At 42.5% G+C, this 19,588-nt stretch overlaps 1 protein-coding gene and 1 long non-coding RNA gene across 3 annotated transcripts in view; one reads left to right on the top strand and one right to left on the bottom strand.

The window, feature by feature from the left end:
- The window catches only part of LOC118088580 (uncharacterized), a 51,895-nt gene extending 41,270 nt beyond the window's left edge, over positions 1 to 10,625 (bottom strand). For both annotated transcript variants that reach the window (XR_004693028.3, XR_004693030.3), the window contains exon 1: positions 10,485 to 10,625. This is a non-coding gene — a long non-coding RNA (uncharacterized LOC118088580). The remainder of the gene's footprint in view (positions 1 to 10,484) is intronic.
- Positions 10,626 to 13,229: 2,604 nt separating this feature from the next.
- Positions 13,230 to 18,977, top strand: IL10 (interleukin 10). Its single transcript, XM_035122396.3, has 5 exons — positions 13,230 to 13,519; positions 14,578 to 14,640; positions 15,845 to 15,994; positions 17,487 to 17,552; positions 18,704 to 18,977. The coding sequence occupies exons 1-5, from the start codon at positions 13,361 to 13,363 to the stop codon at positions 18,794 to 18,796; spliced, it is 531 nt and encodes a 176-aa protein (XP_034978287.1). The 5' UTR covers positions 13,230 to 13,360; the 3' UTR covers positions 18,797 to 18,977.
- The last annotated feature ends 611 nt before the right edge of the window (positions 18,978 to 19,588 follow it).

Below are 19,588 nucleotides of genomic sequence, written 5' to 3'. Positions count from 1 at the left end.
CACTTTGCATTCCTAAGCATGTACGTACATGGAAGTACGTCCCATTTAAACCAATCAGATTTTTTCTATTTTCAAGAAAATGAAAATAAATAAAAGTACATGTTGTTTTGTATGTGTACTTTTATTTTCCATTGTCTTAAAACAAAAAAAAAACTCACACACAAAAATCCTAAAATAGCAAAATATGTTGTTGCTGTTATACAAGTGTACATGCCACATAATCAAAAGTTTCTTAAGTGATGCACACCACAAAATCTTATAAAAGAGCATAAAGTTAATATATAAAATTCTCCCAGCAGCAATAGACCTTTTGATGATTAGTGTATTCATATTTACTCGTAATCTTTGTGTGATATGTTTGTGTCAGGGACCGTGCTGAGGAAGGCTGCACTGAGGAAGAATGGTAGGCGCCACACCCTCCCCCTGATCCTGATGCTGAATCTTCCCAGGAGCAGGAGGGCAGCATAGTTTGGAACAGTGGTTTCCAGAGGGGCAGAGTTCAGAAGGCAGAAGCTGGGAAATACTGGATGGGGAACAGCTAGGAAAAGAAACACTAGAAGAGAGAGAGTTAACAGATTCACAGTCTCTGGACAGCATTCACCCCCCTCCTCCAAAGACATGGAGAGCTCAGAAAGTGTTAGAACAGAAAGCGCAGAGGGTACAAACTCAGATTACAAGATGTAAGAGTGACGTAGATTAATAGGGACGGCTGGGGGGGAGTGACCCTTAATTGGGAGCACCGCCATTTCTAAGAGATGTGTTCTTTGTTCTTTCATTGTGATTATTAAAGAGTCTAACTGGTAAGATGTTCCTTTCGTTTGATCTTCTTATCTTCTGCCACGGGGGGAGGAAGTCAATTCCCTGAAGCCTGGCAATTTGTTTGCTCATAGTTCCGTTTTTTTCTTTTTACTCTATCCAATGTTTTTATTAGCTGTTCCGAAATATAAGGTGGAGTCCATTGTTCCACATTGGAATACAATGTGCACACAATCAAAGCTGCTTCTAAAGCAACATAGTCTCTGTTAATATATGTAGTAGGGGTCCTGGTCATAGTTGTCAAATTCTCCCTTTTTTTTAAAGGGAAATTCCCTTATGCTGAATAGGCTTCCTTGCGAGAAAAGGGAACACTTGACAGCTATGGCCCTGGTGCGTCTTTCTTTCTTTTTTTAAGGACTTGTTTCTTGGTCCCTCCATGCTTTGATCTGAGTATCTGAGTTGCTTCCCATGCTGAAATTAGGCTCAAAAGAAACATTCTATTGGAGCAAGTTTAATACATTGTGGTGTGTGCTTAGTTACATTATGTGCATGTGTTCAACACTTTCCCTGGTTTGCTAATATGCCCAGGTGTCCCAAAGGGTTGGTGAACCCTGTCTTAAAGTAATGTGAAAATATTGTATTGAAAGGATGTTGATCTGCATAAAAACGGGTGGGAGGACTGAGGTGTTCGGGCCCTCTGAAGTCCCACCCACCACCTTCTCACACGCACAGATTCACACCCTTTGTTGCAAGACCAAACTATGTTCACTTTGTGGAGCCGCCTGAGAACTTTCCACTAGAAGCTTCACATGAAAGCAGAGTGCGACCTTCCAGGGCACTGCAAGAGGATGGTTAAACTAAGTCATTTTGTATGTCATAGTTGCAATGGTTCTTGGGATGTGAAAAATGAAGCTAAGATTAGAATGACAGTTTGAATCATTCATAGCACATGAGGCTCGTGTTTTGCATAGGGAGTGTCCTGTGTTTGATCCCTGGCATCTCCTATTGCGTTTATTTATTTATTAAATCTATATTCTGCCCTGCATCAAAAGATCGCAGGGTGGGCTTGCAACATAGAACATAAGTGCCAATACATAACACACTATCTATACAATCACCTTGGGAGATATTCATCCTGCAAGTCCACTTTGCCTATTTCTGTGCTGTGGCAGCCAGTTAACACAGTCCTGTGTACCAAACTGAATCGAATCGAATGCAGCTTTGTTGCTCCAATCAGGCCATAAGCCTACACACACAATAAAGCAACCATAATGCAATATCCAAATTAGTACATACATGCTACAATGCCATAATAAGATCTAATTGTAAAGTAGTCCATTACAGTGATTCAGTGTCGTGTGTCAAATGTATTGAAATATACTCGGGAGTCACGTAGTGATTTCATGCTCTTTATTGCAGATGGTAAAACAGTGAGTGAATTCCCCACCCCCAAACCTCAGGCTTTATATACATTATTTACACAATAGGTTCCATCTGATTGGCTGATTCTGCTTCCCTCCTGGAGCCTGATTGGGCTGCTCCTGCAGGCCAATCACTTGTTGCATTCTAGGATTCTACCTGCCTGTTGTTCTAGGATCCAAGCTTAGCACATAACACCCCGCCCCTCTAAGTTCCCATTGCGGCCGGACGGTTAGCATTCGTAAGTCGAGGTATGCCCATCGCCTACATATGCGTTTTGGTCTGGGGTGTCCCTCGGTAGCTCTTGTTCTGGCTCTTGTTCCTGGGTTGCTGGCAGCGATGGGGCCATTTGGTCAATCTGCTCGTGGTTCTTGTGGCCACTCGGGCTCGAGGGTCACCTCTGGGCTTCCTAGTTCTGCCTCCCTTACATAGCTGCCAAGTTATCCCTTTTTTTAAGGGATTTTCCATTATGCTGAATAGGCTTCCTCGCAAGAAAAGGGAAAACTTGGCAGCTATGCTCCCTTACCCGCTCCTCATGCTCTACTGACCTCACCTCCCCGCTGTCCCCTACAACTTTTGCTTCCCCTACAGCCAATTTGACAAATTTTGCTGTCCCATATGAGGTGTAATAATCAGTGCCAGTCAACAGGAATAGTGTTAAATTTTGAAAAAGAATTTTTACTGATTTCTGCAGTAAAGGGATTAATATATCAGTTCCTCAAATCTGACTACAAGGGGCAGTAAAAAAAAAGTGTACCGTGGCCTCTGCTTTCAGCCATCTAGCTGGACAATATTTAGCCATATTTAGCCATATTTGGTACCTTGGTTCTCGAATGGCTTAGTTGTCAAACAAATTGGCTCCCAAATGCCGCAAACCTGGAAGTAAGTGTTTTGGTTTGCTAATGTTTTTCGGAAGCCGAATGTCCAACGCAGCTTCTGCTTGACTGCAGGAAGCTCCTGCAGCCAATCAGAAGCCGCGCCTTGGTTTTCGAACAGTTTCCGGAGTCAAATGGACTCCTAGAATGGATTAAGTTCAAGAACCAAATTACCACTGTGCTGAGAGCCCCACAACATCCCTTCACCTTCATCAGGCAACAGGATTGGGAAATACCTTTGCCTGAGATATTGGAGAGCAACTGCCTGGCAGACCAGGCTATATTGGGTGAAGCAAATCAACTGCAGATTTGTTTGATCTGTAGTTCCTGTGACTCCTGGGCAGAAGCGGCTCACGGGGTGGGGAAGAGCTGCTATGTTAGCTTCCTGGCAGGTGGGTTGTTGTTGCTTACCAGGAGAAAAAAGGGAAAGAGCCAGGGGATGAGGAGGACAGCATGGCGCAAACACATGAGCAGGTGCCTCAGATTGGCTCTGTTGTTGTTTGCACCATGCTGACTTCCCCGCCATCTCATCCTTCCCCTCTTCTTTCTGGTAAGCAACAGTGACAACACCTGCCGGGAAGTTTGTGCAGTGGCTCCTCTCCACTCAATAAACTGCTTCTGCCTCTGGGTTCCTTAACATTCGGTAATGGTGAGAAAGCTTTCCTATGAGATAATTTGCGCACCACTCTTCACTTTCCATTTAGCACCTACCCACCCACACTCTTTTAGGTCACTAACAAACTCAGTCTTTTGGTTATAATTTGTGTATATGCCCTCAGAGTCCTTTGCGAGCAGTTAGGCTTCCTTGTGTCAGGAGATTCACGTTACTGTCAGGCTTGAACTTGGATTGGCAGGCATTGACACAGGAGAAGAAAGAAACAGAAGGAGGTAGAATGGTAGAACCTGGATTGGAGGAGAGGGGGGACACTTTGGAAGGGGGGGCGGGGAGGCTGGCTCTCCTCTCTGACCTTCCTGTGGAGCAGACAGCCTCAGAGAAGGAGCGGGTATGGGGGTTGATCAGCCAATGGGGGAACATGAAGGTGGCAGAGACTGAAATGGAGTCTGAATAGGAGGGTGCAGCCTTGTCTCCTGGAACCAGACGCTTCCTTCACAGATAGGAGCAGACCCACCTGCCCTGACAGAGTGCGCTTGAAAGCTTTACATTCTCACAATGCATGAGAGTTTCACGGGTGATCACACCACACTTCGTCTTTAAAAGCTGGTGGGAGAGGAGATTTTGGGGGACAGCTTTGTCTCTTTTGCCCAGTTCTGAACTTCTTGTCCTGTTGAATTGTGCTTCCTGAGCACTGTCTGCTCCTGAGCCTGTACCATTACCATAGCTGCCAAGTTTTCCCTTTTCTCGCGAGGAAGCCTATTCAGCATAAGGGAAAATCCCTGTAAAAAGGGATAACTTGGCAGCTATGACCATTACTTGCCTGAGTAAATATCTCTTACTTATAAATAAGAGTCTCTGCTTGCATGTGTTGGGCAGGAACCAGGACACCTTGACAGATTATTAGGGCTTTTTTGGCAGATGATGGGAAAGGAATGACCCAAAACCAGCCATTTAAAAAAATGTTGCATTGCCTCCAGTCACCTTGATTTTAATTCAATTATTACATAGTTCATCTGCCCCAGCTGCAACAGAACATGTCTCTCCTGTATCAACCTCTATAGCCACAGCAGGTGCTGTAACCTCCCAACAGTTTGACTTCACCCTCAAAGGCTCCATTGTCTCCCAAGACAGATGGATATCAACCAGAACAGAGTTCTAAGTATAGATGTAATGTGATGCTAGGCACATATTTCCATTGCATGAGCTTTTCCCGAATACAGCATCATGCTTATTGTATGCTTTTGTTCTGTGAATCACCCTGAGATCTTATGATGAAAGGTGGTGTATAAAGTTTAAAATAAAATAAATATATCATTGGGTATTTCCTGTGCTCACAGTAGAAAATAATGACATACAGATGGTATTATTTTTTTCATTCTGGAAAATGTTTTTGAAAAAAAAATAAAAGAGAGAAAGAAGATATATTATCTAACATTTTCCTCCCAGATTTCTGTTTCACCAAGTACACAGCAGTTGTCAATTTGAATTCCAAGTATGCCAACAAGCAAAGCTTAGGAATTAAAACTGAAACTGCCCTGTCATGATCTGCAGAAAACAGTAACATGCTTCCTATGCATCATACCAACACATATTATTCCTAAAGAGCATACAGAGGGATGTGGGTGTATTAAAAAATGCTTTAGGATACAAAGAGGCAGGGGTGCCCCGTCCCACATAACTGATCACAATACATGGCTCATGCGCACCATTGGAATGGCAACGCCCATCAACCAGGGGGGGATACAGGAGAGTTAGACTAGGGGGGGGGGGACCGTGGAGAAATGTTGCTAGTTGCTAGTTGCTTTGGCACCCGGGGCGTCAAAGAGGAGGCACCCCCGGGGGCGGGGTGCTGCTCTGCAGCATCGTGACATCACTACGCGTGACGCCCCTCGCTGGCATGCCTCTCACCTCCGTCCAGGGAGAGAGCACGCCGCAGCAGGAAGGGAGTGCGCGCGTGTTGGCTGAGCAAGCCCTGCAGCACCTAGCTTTCACTGGGCGGATGCCAGGGACCGGCTTGCTCCCTCGGCCGGTGCATGCTCTCCCTTCCTGCTGTGGTGCATGCTCTCCCTGGACGGAGTCAAGGGGTGAGCCAGCGAGGGGCGTCACACCACCCACAAGCGTGACGCCACCTTGCATGAGTTTTGGGGCACGCCGTGTGCTTTGGGGGTGGGGTGGGCAGCCGTGATGGCGCCCCTGGGATCGTGCCGCTCGGGGCGGCCCGCCCCCACCACCCCTATCTTCCTATGCCCCTGGCCCCACAGCCCCAATCTGATAAACACATGTCTACATATCTGGTGGGGCATTTTGATCCATATCTTGTCTGGTTGCTTCCTAAACAAATGTAGTATTATGAGAGAATTCTTCCACCAGACCAAAAATGCTGAATGACACAAAAGAACTGGGAGTTTTAAAAAACCATGATGCAAGAGAAAAAGTTGCACGTCAGATCAGCATTCTGCGAATACGAAACTAACATGAAACTGCGGCAATCTCACACGAGGCTAGTTTGATTAATGCTTTCTCTTTCATGAAAACCAGAGCTAGAAATTGTCGCTAATAATATGTTTTTTAATCCAACCACAAAGCAGGAGATAAACAAATGCATAGATTGTGTTATACTAGAAAAATGGAAATGCAAACATGCTGTGTTGGAGGAAATTGTTTTGAGTGTTCAGTTCTCACCTTTTGGTCCCATGCGTTCAGACATATATATCCAGACCTGAGCAGAATGCTTAAGGTTATTATAAACCTTTCTGCTTCTGAGAAACTTCAATGACCTACAAATGTATACAATGGCCTACAGATGTTTATAGGAAGGCACTGTCTCAAATAGCTACCGATAGGTGCTGGAGATGTAATGCTGGAAATGCCTTGTTCAGACATATGAGACAAGGACATGTGCAGTAAATATATTCTTTTTGGTCTCACATTGTTGACATATCAATTTTATATTGGTTAAAACCCTTGATATTTGCAGGTGTTCATGTATTTTAAAACCATATTCCAAAGGGGATTAAAGGCTGGACAACAAAAGTGGACTTTGTGAGCTATTACGGTGGCTAAAAGATATTTATTTATTTATTTATTTATTTATTTATTTATTTATTTCTACAAGGAGAAATACCCACTGACTATTACACAATGGTCTAATGAACTCACTGCCCTGGCTGCATCCAACATATTTCACATACCGGTATATGTCAATTCTGCATGGATACCTATTTTGGTATCTGCCAGGCTTATATCAATTTATATGATTCATTTAAGATTCATGAACTTATGGTCATTGTATCTGCAATGTGAATTGATCATTGTTTACAGTAGTATTAACTGTATATTGTCTTTCTTTCTTTCTTTCTTTCTTTCTTTCTTTCTTTCTTTCTTTCTTTCTTCTATCTATCTATCTATCTATCTATCTATCATCTATCATCTATCTATCTTTTTTTTTCTTTAATTTCATTTCCCCCTTTTCTTCTACTTTACTTGTTAAATTTACAAATAAGAAAAAATTTTTTTAAAAAAATCATTCAAATAAGAGGCAGCTTTTGGAGTATTCTAATCATCACCAGTCTTTCAACAGTATTTATTTTATGTCAGCACTGTTGATTGACCACAGTGGTGCCTTCCAAAGCACTTCAGCAAGCCAGCTATGTCACAGACCAGAAAACTGTCACACAAGGCAGTACAGTATGTACAAAGGAAAACATTTATTTGCATCAGCCCTCAGCTATTGCAATATATTTCCAGAGTACATCAAACATAAAAATGCAATTGAACACATAAAATTGCCAGATAAAAAATTACAGTGGTACCTCAGGTTACAGGTGCTTCAGGTTACAGACACTTCAGGTTACAGACTCTGCTAACCCAGAAATAGTACCTTGGGTTAAGAACCTTGCTTCAAGATGTGGTGGCGCAGCGGCAGCGGGAGGCCCCATTAGCTAAAGTGGTACCTCAGGTTAAGAACAGTTTCAGGTTAAGAACAGACCTTCAGAATGAATTAAGTTCTTAACCCGAGGTACCACTGTATACAAGTTGAGATTCAGAGAGCACCATAGTGTCCTTTATTTTGATGCCAGCTGTTACCGGTAGTGATTTTGCAGCATATGAATTTCCAAAGAGTTTCCAAACTGTGTAGAATAGCTGTTGGGAAAGACTTGGTGAATCGCTTTGAGATCTGCCATTCTCACTGTGTCCAGTATCACATCTCTGCCACACCTACTTTGATATGCATAACCCATAAAAGAGGATAGGTATAATAATTCAACACATTCCGTTAAAGCAAAAATAACGATGGAGAGAAAGAAGTGTGGGACAGTAGCCAGGATAAAAACATTGCACAATGTTTATCAAAATTACTATTTATATCCATTCAGAGATAATGTGAAAAAATTCAATTCACTTTTGTTTTCATATTGGGCAAGACTCCAGCAAATATATACTTATTGGGCTTATACGGGAGGAGGATGAATCTGCAATGTAGCCGAAGCAAAATTCTAAGTACGTTGGTACTTGGTCAGTAAATTATTATTCTATTCTATTCTATTCTGTTCTAAATATAGAAAACTGCTTCCTCCCCTCCCCCCCCATCTAGCCCAGCGTTGTCCACTCTGAGTGGCAGAAGTCTTCCATCACATATTACATGGTCTTTTAAACTTGGTGTAGAACCTGGAATCTTCTGCATGCAAAACAGATGTTCTACCTATGGTCCGTCCACCATAATGGAAAGATTAGTGCACATTTTTTGATTTATGAAGTACTGACTTACTCTCCCCTGCAGCCTCTGGCCCAGTGGTGGCGAACCTATGGCATGCGTGCCAGAGAGGGCACTCGGAGTCCTCTCAGTGGGCATGCGTGCCATCGCCCCAGCAGGGGGTGGGGGAGGAGGAGGAGAGGGGGCTCTCATGCGCCGTCCAAGCCTGCGGCACCAGGGCCTGGCGTGCATTGAGGGGCTGAGCAGGCATTGACTTTTGATGCACCAGGGCCTCCTGCCAGTCTGTTTTTCCTACTCGGGAGTAAGTTGCCTTGAGTTCAGCAGGGCTTAACTCCCAGGTCAGTAAGCATATAAAGATGGCAACCTAAGAAGGGGCTGCTGGGTTTACATGTTCGCTGGACTTTCCTGCGGAAGCCAACAGAGAAATTCATTCCGTGGAGACTGCAATCAAAGGGCAGCTGAAGAAATGGCGAATATTATTTATACCCCACCCATCTGACTGGGTTTGTTGGTTGGTTTGTTTATATTTGTATGTGCGCACGCAGACAATCATTATTATCTCATATTAAAAATTGGGAGAGGGTGGCTCTTTGTACAGCCCTCTAGTGTACACTAGTGGCCAGAATTGTGGAACCGTCTGGAAAAAATGTATTTCTGAGGTTTGATGGCTCATAACACCACTTTGTTTTGGAGTAATACTAGTGCTTTTTTTCAGGGGGACGCATACCCCTAAACATTTTGTGAATTTAACAGGGGGGCGGGCGGGGGGCGGAATTCATTGTATTTATATTTCCCAATTTGAACTGTATTTATTTTTCCCTGGGGGTGATTTTCTTGAGTCAAAATGAGAGTACCCCTAAACAGTTTTTTTTAGACAAAAAACACTGAGTTATACCATAAAATTATATATCAACGAAAAGATCATTTAATGAAGGATTACAACAGCAGTCATAAAGAAGAAACGCGAAACACACAGAAAAACTGAGATATACAGGTTAAATTGCCATGTTGGCACTTTGGGATAAATAAGTGGGTTTTGGGTTGCAGTTTGGGCACTCGGTCTCTAGAAGGTTTGCCATCACTACTCTGGCCCATAGTTTATCAAAGCCCTGGGAATGAAACATGGCCAATTGTACTTTTAAGAATATGAATAGAATTTAGGTATCGTTTATAACTATCTCATTTTAAAATGTTGGGACAAAAAAATAGAAAATGCTAGTGCAGGTGTATATGAAAAAGAAACCCAGTCATTATAGCAATAAAGATTCCATATTTGCTGATTTAACAGCACATATTTTAAATCTTAAAATATCAAATCTTAAAATCCAGTCTGAATAATTACTAATGCCATTATAACTGCCATTAATAAAGCAAAATATGCGAGAAAGCTTCCCTCTAGACCAGTCGTACATATCATACTCCGAGACTGAAGGGCTTGTCCATCATGCAGCAGAGTTTAGGCATGCTTAAGACCAGTGAAATCAATAGGTTTAAGTGGCAGAAATTTCACATTATGGCCCATGGCTGTTTCAGAGTTTTATTGATTATATCAATTAGCACCTTGAATTGTAAGCAATGGGAAACCAGCATAAATATTAGAACTGGTGAAGTGAGGTGATGGCAGTAGTAGTAACAGCGCCCCTCTTGCCACTATGGTCTGCTTTCCTGGTTTATATGAGTGTGCAGACTGAATCGCTTTTCCCCTACCCATGTAATTTCCCACCCCTTTTATTTCTTCATTACACAATAGTCCACCACTGCAAGTATATAAAATGCACAATTCCCTCCAGAGACTTTAAAAAGACCACTTTAAGATGGAATATGATAGAGAAGCAGTTTTAATGACACATTCTGAGAGGCAATCCAGTTACCCCAGTATAATGCTGTATGTGCTGACATAAAAAAAAAAGAATCTGGGAAAGAGAGAGAAGCAAAAGAGAACATGTGCTATAAGCAAATCAAAGCAAATCCATGCTGAAATATTACTGGAATCAACCACCAAAAAAAAAAAATCAGATTCTACAAATGTAAATTTCTTCTCCCACCCTCTGCAGAAAAGGTTAGAACACACACATTTCATGGAAGAATGTAAGAATTGCCTTACTAAATAAAGCTCAGCAGTGACCAGCCAGTGGCCTCTGGAAGCTCACAAGCATGACAGCAAGGTGGTGGTCATCCCTTCTTGGTTGTCTCCAGCATCTACTATGCTAGGTGCATCTGGCTCTAGATATTACAGAGGTCCCATCTAGCTATCACACCTCAAATCTATTGACAGATGTTGACACACTTATGCAAAAACTGTCTGCAAAGCACAATTATAGTCTCCCATTCACTTCAGGAGCACTTTGTACTTGCCTGTGGCATTTGTTCCAAACATAACATTTGAAAGGATGCCAGTGGGAGTTTCTCTTAGCCGTCCAAAGTACATATTGACAGCAGAACAGTGCTGTGTTCCCAAAGTCCTGTGTTATAATATTATAAATCTCAGTACATTTAGGATTGCAGCTCCTAAGTCCTACTGAACTACACTGGACCAGCTTCTAAGCAAACATACGTAGGATTGTACTGCCTGCACTGTGAGTTTGCAAGGGCCTGGAACAGGGTGTGCATTCCGAGGTGAGGGTGCTTGAAAGGTGTGGCTGGGAGGGAGATAGAGTCAGGAGGACTCACAGATAATCAAGCATGCAAGTGGTTTGGGTGGGGGGAGAAGAAGACATGGCTGGAGGAGGGTGGGTCAGACGGAGACTTACAGATACATGCATTATGTTGCTTGCACTAACCACCTTCCCACCTGTGGTATCAGGTGCGCTGACCCCAGTGGGGGGCGCGTGTTTTGGGGCGGGGCGCACCGTGCGCAGTGACGTACCAGCGCATTTTGGGGCGGGGGCGCCATGCACAGTGGCGGGGTGTGCGGGGCGGGGCGGGGTAGGCAGCGGCGATGGCGCCCCTGGGATTGCGTCACTTGGGGCGTGCAGCCCCCACCGCCCCTATCTTCCTACGCCCCTGGCTATGCCCAATGGACTGCTGTTGTTGTTACTGAATGCTAGGCTGGTTCATAATAAGACCATGCTTATCCATGATCTTATCGTGAATAGGCTGATCTAGTCTGTATAATGAACAGGCTGATCTAGTCTGTATAATTGAGATGGGTGGGGGGTGTCCCTAACCTGACATAGTTTTGCCCACCTGGGCACTCTGCACAGCTTCAGTTCTGACCAGAGGGTTGGGGAGTGGGAGGCATTTGCCATGATTCATAGAAGTTAACTGCCCTTTACAGTACAGTACTAGGAAACCTCTCTGCGGAGGAGCTGCACTGCATCCGGTGTGGGGTCATTGTCAAAGCAGGAGTCGGGAGCAGGTTAGCAATAACTCAAAGAGTGTCTGTGAAGTTAACTGGTGAGCACAGCAACTGTACCCAGCAGGTCTTGCCCCAATGAGGCAGTTGCGAGGACTGAAGGTCCCCTCCTTCCCACTGCTCTCTAAGACTTCTCCGCCTTCAGGTCCTTCCCAAGCAATCTAAGGCTCCTTCGACTTGTCTTTCTTTGTCCAGGGAGGAGGGGAGCTGGTCACAGCAAGAGGGGGGCACTCCCTGGCTTCTTCTGACTCTGGATGGCTCTATGCCACAGCCTCTTCCTGCTCACTAAACCCTGTTACCTCTTCAGCTTCCAGCACCTCCTCCTTCTGGTCTGCTCCCTCTTCTCCTTCTGACCACTCATTGTCATCCCATCACCAATCCCTTGGTCTGAGTCTTCTTCCCTTGGGGGTTCCCCAGCTGGTGCCTCCCACTACTCATCTGCATCCAGCCAGTCCATGACAATCATGGAGGCAGGCTGGGAATACTCTTGGTGTACCACCTACCTTTCTGCTCAACAGCCTCCCTTACTGAGCTGGTCTCCAGACTGCCTCCAGTGTGGTTTTGGAAGAACCACCCAGGTCTCTTGTCCTGAGTGACTTCAGCTTGCGTGCTGCGAATGCCTCAATGCCAGCCCAAGATTTCATGGCCTCCGTGGCAGCCATGGGACTGTCTCATACCATATGGTTATCTGGCCAATGCACAAAGCAGGTGTACCCTTGATCTAGTCTTTGCTCCCAGTAGAGAGGGGGGTGGTCTGGATAGAGTGGAGTGCCTTACCATGTTGTGGTGAGACCTCTTCCAGGTGAAGTTTGGACTTTTGGTGGCAGTCTTACCTTGTAGCAGTGGGGCACCAATTCAGATGGTCCACCCCCAGAGACCAGTGGAACCTCGTAGGTTCCTCAGTGTTGAACAGGGATAATCTGGTCATGGTGAAAACAGCCCATAGCAGAACTATGCAGTGCTCAAACAATACAGAAAAACAGATTTTTTTTAAGAAAAGTGCAAAAAAATTAAAAAAAATATTTTAAAAATTTAAAATAATATTTGCAGTTGAAATAGGTGATATATTAAATCCATGGGGATTTTAGCTGCATCTCTTTAGCAAACATGAAATGAACAGGATATATTGTTTTACAATTAATCTCTTGTGTTATTTTTGTCTGGTTAATCCTTATTTGCATTGAGATGTATATGGGGATTTTACATAGTTGGGGAAAACCTTTACGCTTTTCAGAGATGTGTTTTAAAAATCTGAAATTGATTTGCCTACCAGTTGTGGCAGTTTAACAGGAAAAAAACAACAATTTAATTGGGTTTTCAGATATTTAAATAATGAAAGGTCATTTTCTCCCTTACAATAAGGACATTTACCTAAAATTTAGGAACTAAAGGAACAAAATACCATGATAAATGAGAAAAGCACGTTTTTGTCTTTCCATCATACTGTAATTAACAATCTTTCCCTTGATGGGAAGAGGTTGACCTTTTGGTTAATATGCGAAATGAGGAAGGAAGCTGCTTTTTGGATGGTATAAATTAGGAGCCAATCAAGGTGATGGGCATTCAGATCTGGCTTTTTGCCTCTTGCAAAATTGAGCTGAGCCACAAAGGAAATCTGTGAAGCCATGAACTCTCTCAGAGCCTTTACTCTTCTGTCCCTGGTGCTCAGCCTCGAGAATGCACAGGGCCACCTCTCTGAAAGCAGCTGTAAGCGTTTTGCAGACATCCTGCCTCACAAACTCCGAGAGTTGCGGGTCACGTTTCATGAGATTAGAGATTATTTTGTGAGTATGACGATCCTTTCCTCCTCTAGCAGCTTCTATTGCATCCAGGTTTTAGGAAGAGTGAAGGAGGAAAAAGGCTTTGCTTCTTTTTGTACAGCAATTAAAAACACTTAACCTAGCTTACTGTGCTATTTGTTTTTCCATGTTTTGATTTTTTTATATTAAAAAGTGTTTTCAGTTAACATGTTTTAAGCAGCTTAAAAAAATATTGTATTGTTTCATTATTTTGCTGTTTGCCATCCTTGGCACTTTTGGGAAGAAAGGTGAGATAGACATTTAATAAAATAAATACTTTGCTGATAAGTACAAGAGATACATTGTATGGGACACAAACCACCAAGAAGTTCTCAAGCCCCAACAAAATGAATGGGTTTCAGTGAATTTTCTGGTGGATTATGCCTTCCATTTCAAATGCTGTCTAAGAAAATTATGTGAACAGTTGTGATTGAAACTGACAAGAATAACTTTTAAGGTTAACTCATTTTCTGATTTCGGGAAGGGGAGAAAGAAAGCTTGTTAGGAACCAAAATGTTTCTGAGGGGATTTGAGTAACGTTTATGTTATTCTATGTGAATGTTCAGATATTTGGAGAAAGTTGATATGCATGTGTGAAGGACAACAATAACAGATGAAATGTATGAATAGCTGAAACTCTATATCCATTGCCCCATTTTTTAAGACATGCATGAGAAAAGGCTGGTGGTTACATTTAAGTGTATGTTGTTTTCACTGGTGTATGTCTGAGCTTTTAGATAGCCATATATTTGAAATCTGAATTTAATCTTTCACAAAAGTTTAGGCATATACAAAGTTTAGGCACATACTATATACTGTAATGTATACATATCCTGTGCAGTTAAAAGCTTGCTGTAACAATATTTGTCATAGCTTTTATCTACCAGTGGATGCAGTAGAGAGGAAAGACCCTCAGATGAGAAGTTGCATCAAATCTGAATGCTCACATGTAAAAGAGACTGGGCAATACTAGATGCTCTAAACTCTTTGCTGATAAACGGGGTCAAACTTATCTGAGTCTTCTTCATTGCATACTCTTACAGCAAGCCAGAGATGATGAGCTAGAGATCATGTTGTTAAAAGAGGATCTACTGGAAGATTTCAAGGTGAGATTTCAATTGTCTTCACGCTATTTGGAAATAAGTCCATGCTGATCTATTGGGTCATGGAAAGATGTTTCTTGGCAGAAATAAACAATGAGACCAATGTTTTAGATATCATGTCTGGCAGGAGGGTCTTTCTTATATCGTAAACCGTCCTGTGATCTTTGGATGAAGGGTTGTATAGAAATAACAACAACAACAACAACAACAACAACAACAACAACAACAATTCACAGTAATGTGAATCTGCCAATGTATGTGTGTTGAGAGCTAGAAGATGCTGTTTTGAAATGCATGTTATTATATGCATTTGTGTTCTAAGTCTGTACTGTTAAAATCCTTGTCTGGACCTCATCTTCCTTAACTCCCACTTTCCATTTCCACATACTTACTTGTGAGGAACTTGTAGGGGAAATTGCAACAGTGCCAACCCTATAACAGTCAGCATTACTGTATAATATTTAGGTTGTTAGAAGCCTGACTAAGAAAAGCAGTATTCAGTGTACCTTTGCCTGAAAAACCAGTTCTGAACAAAATATCCCAAGAAGTCATTCCCTTTAAAAAAAAGTGTTGAGGTTACATGGGGCTTTGTTCAGTTAATGCATAGTATGTTCCAATGAACAGACAGTAGAAACCAGAAATATCTACTAGGACTGGCCAAAGTCCAGCATAACTCAAGGGAGTCATTCTCTCACTTATAGCAGCACTTCTTCTTTTGATCTTAAAGAGCAGGGGAATTCAGGGCTCTTGTCACTGGGAATAATCAAGTAATCAGGAGCTAAGTGAGGCTTTCTCTATGTTGTTATATTTTTAGGGATAATAGGAGTTTTAATGATGTTATAGTTAATGTATCAATAAGGTTTTTTTATTGCCATGCGCTACGATGGAGCAATGGAAAGATGTTATAGAAAATTTACTTAAATAAATAAGTTGGCAATCTATGGAGTCACAATTTTTATTTGTATTATTATTTTATTATTATTTTGCATCAGTTTCCAAGTATGTAATGTGTGTGTTTGGGGAGGGTTTATCTTGGCTTATCAAGTAGCACAAGGAAACTCTGAAGTAAGAAAACATTGTTTACAGAGACAGAATTGTCATATGTGTACATCGTAATCCATGGAACAAAAGTCATAATGAGCCATCCTATTTCTGAAATGCCTTATTCAGGCGCTCTTACCATTATTATTGTCTCCTCTACCTTTAGGGATACTTGGGCTGTCAGTCAGTGGCAGAAATGATACAGTTTTATCTGGAAGTTGTTTTGCCCAACGTAACCACAGGCAGCGCCATTCAGCGGACTGTAGACTTTCTTGGAAATAGGCTGCTGGATCTGAGACAGACAATCAAGCGCTGTGTAAGTCAGACCCTGTTTCCTTTCCTAGGCCACCTGCCATGCTCCCAAGCAAAACTGCCGTTTCCTGCCTCTGTGGAACCGTTCAAGAGGAGTAAAAGATGGTATCCAATGGTGCTTAGACCCTAGAAACAAACAGCATGTTCATTATGCAAAGTTAGTGCTAGGGCCGTCTTAAGCATATTGGGCCCCCTGGCGCCGTGGTGCGAAGATCGTTCCGGCGCTCCCCCACCCCATTTCTCACCGCGGCTGTCTGGCAGGCGCAGTGACGCTGCAGCGGGCGCAGCCGCACGGCGCCCCCCTGGCAGCCCGGCACCCTGGCGCCCTGTGCCACCCAGCCTTGTCTTAGAGCCGGCCCTGGTTAGTGCTCTACAAAATGGGACTGCATTCTAAAGTGTAATATATTATTTTGAAAGAGAAGAGAATAGTTTCTACTTCTATTTGTAAATGCAAAAAGTCATTCAGGGCACGTCAGATACTGGAAATCCAGCACAGCCTGTCCTCTAGATTTAAAGTTTCACTATGCATGACTTGCACCGTTTCAAACAGATCTTCACAACCTTCAGGTCTAGAAGCTAGCTTTAAAACAAAATTAAATTCAAGATTCTTTCTGTACTCAGTTCTGCACCCAGTAACAATTTCTGCACACAACTGCAGGATGCACGTGGTCTTTGACATATCTGTATTCATTAAGAAGTACAGTGTTGTAGTTCCTTCAGGAATAAGGTTACCTTCTCTATAATGGTGGCTTCATATTAATAAAGCACAGAGATAGCGGATTATTATGTATGGGACTGCACAAACTGACTATTTTATCAATCAGCCTATGGATAAGTATATAAGTTAAATGCTGATGTCTTCCTTCATAAACCTTACGTAAAATTCTTACCTAATAGCTGCTGCTTCTACAAAGGCACAACTACAGATGACAGAGCTATTCAGTGCCACATCCTAACATTACTTTGCTGTGGTGTCCTCACTGTGTCATCTGGTCACAGTATGACTCAGAAAACAAGCATGCAAGGCCACAAGGAAACCCTCTGTGCTTAGCAGAGTTGCAAGAGGAAACTCTCCTCTCAAAGCTCTTCTCTAGGACTAAGGGATATTTGTGAACTTACTCATCAGAGTTGGGCTGGACCTTTGCCAAGTATAGAGCTGTAGGGAAAGACATTTGCACTGAAACAAAGCAGAAGTTACCCTCCTCCCTCTCTGATTTTATGCTCCGTGGTGCTTGGTTTTGGATTGTGGTGCACATCCGCACCAGGCCAAAGACCTGCTAGTATCCAGCTTGTTCCGTGTTGCCTGGATGAGCATCACCAGTGGAACACATCTGTATCCCTTGCATAGTCAGCAGCTGATTGCATGGGTGGGTTTTCTTTGCACTGATGGCTCTTCCTTGCTGAATCAGGTCAATGCACAGTAGAGCTCTTAGAATTTTCAAGGATAACCAGAAGAAAGCCACTGAATTCACGATTCCTCTGCTTCCTCTTTTCAGCATAGGTTCTTCATCTGTGAAAAGGAGAGCAAAACAATAACGAACATCAAACAAACCTATGAGAAGGTAGGTTCCTATAGCACATTGCCAAATACCCTTGTTTAGAGGCTTTGCACAGTACATCAAAGAGCCCAAACAATTAGTGTGTGAGAGTTATGCATCCTCTTGCCACTCTTCTGGATTAATACATACATACACTGTAGATTGGATCCTTCCAAATAGCTCAGTGGCTTGCCAGTTTAAAAACATTTAAAATCTGAGAAGCCCTGTCAAGTGGAGGTTAAGGAGAGGGAGCAAGCTCACTTCGTGGTGCAGGGAATGCAACTTTGTATTTGCACCAAGGCTTTTAGGTGTCCTTCTACCTAAATGGGCATGCAATGTATACCCTTGGGCAGGTTGCCACTGGCTACAATAAACACACATATAAACCAGTTGTAGGTGGTACTTAATGTTTTATTTTCCAACTCAATCAGCGAAGCTGATTCTACTGTCTGGAATGAGCATTCAGTTTCAAACAACTTTCTTTCATTTTCTTTACCATCCGAGTAATGTCCAATATGCTGTGTACTGTTACAAATGAGGACTTGCTTCCTATTATGTTAAGAATGCTGCTAAAAAGTGTCCTGAAGTCCAATTTGTAGTTTCAAAGCAGATTCCTTCTGTGACCTATATCCTACACTGATCCAATAATGTCTATAAAGAGGAATTGTGTAGGTTGCTTGATTGAGATAGATTCTTCTTACACTAGCAATTTGTGTTAATTTTCCCAAATGATGCACTCAGAAACCTTTAAATAACAGTGATTTTTCATCTATTACTCCATTTGTTCAAGTGGCATGTTTACTTAGTCTTTTGTTTCACTGGGGACCCTGTTTTAAAAACAATTCTTCTCCTTTGTTCCCTTCTTCAAGACGGAATGGAATAAAGGCAGGGAAATGAAGGCTAGACTTCACACAATGGTGCAGAGCTGTGCTGTCACAGGGAGGGCCTGGCAGTCTTGCTCTGCCAGGCCCATCGCCTTCCTTGTCCTATTCCCCATGCTTGCCTCTCCTTCTTGCAAAGTATCACTTCAATCATGGTCAACAGTGTTCAAAATTCTGCCACATGCCAAATCTTCAGAGTAGAATAAAGATGATGGGAAAATGCATGCATATTTATATTGCAATAACTATTATTCCTTCAGTTTGCAATTAATTATCCCTCCTCTTCCTTCCCAGCTGCAAGGCAAAGGCATCTATAAAGCAATGGGAGAGTTTGACATTTTCATTAACTACATTGAAGAATACCTGGCAATGAAGATGAAAAAATGAAACTGTTTTTTCCACTCAGGACAACTAACTTCTGTAACTGGAATATATTTTGCAAAGGTGTTACAAGAAATCAGTATTACACAATACTATATATTTTTAACTTAAATTTATTTATTAACACAGATACCTCAGCTTTTGTCAGTGTTTTATACATTTTTATAAAGGAAAAGTTATAACGTAATTTATTGACCTGGTTTTGCTTCTCCTTCTCCTTTTTACATAGCGTGCTTTTGTCCTTTTAGTTTTCTCTTAGCTCAGGAATGCTCCAAATTGTAGCATTCAAGGAAATGCTTTTTAGGAAGTGAGAAATTGTGAGAAGTAGATTCTAAATCTGTATTATGTTTCAGTCAGCATTTTGGATTTAAATGTGAGAACCATGATCCAAAGACTTCAATCAGGTTGCTAATTTCAGCAAGGGGACTGTCTGCTGGAACAAGATTAAGTACATCTGAGCATGCCAGTTTACATTTCAGGTCAGATGTTAACAACTGATAGTTTGAAAGTACAGCCACCAGGCTTCTAGCTCCAACCAGTCATTGGGAACACATCCCACCGGGGCTTAAAGACCCTTACCAGCTCTTGGTCCACATCAAAGCACAATTCAAAGTGTTGGTGCTTACCTTTAAAGCAAGGGTAGCTAACCTGTAGCTTTCCAGATGTTTTAGACTACAACTCCTACAGCATGCACAATAATTGGAGACGATGGGATTTTAAAGCGTTTGGAAGGGTACAGGTTGGCAGCCCCTACTTGCCCATGCACTGGGACCTATTTCGGAGTATCTCTTCAAGGTG

The sequence above is a fragment of the Zootoca vivipara genome, chromosome 7, assembly GCF_965207765.1.
Source record: "Zootoca vivipara chromosome 7, rZooViv2.hap1.1, whole genome shotgun sequence".
NCBI lineage: Eukaryota > Metazoa > Chordata > Lepidosauria > Squamata > Lacertidae > Zootoca > Zootoca vivipara.
This window is presented reverse-complemented; position numbering and strand designations above follow the sequence as displayed.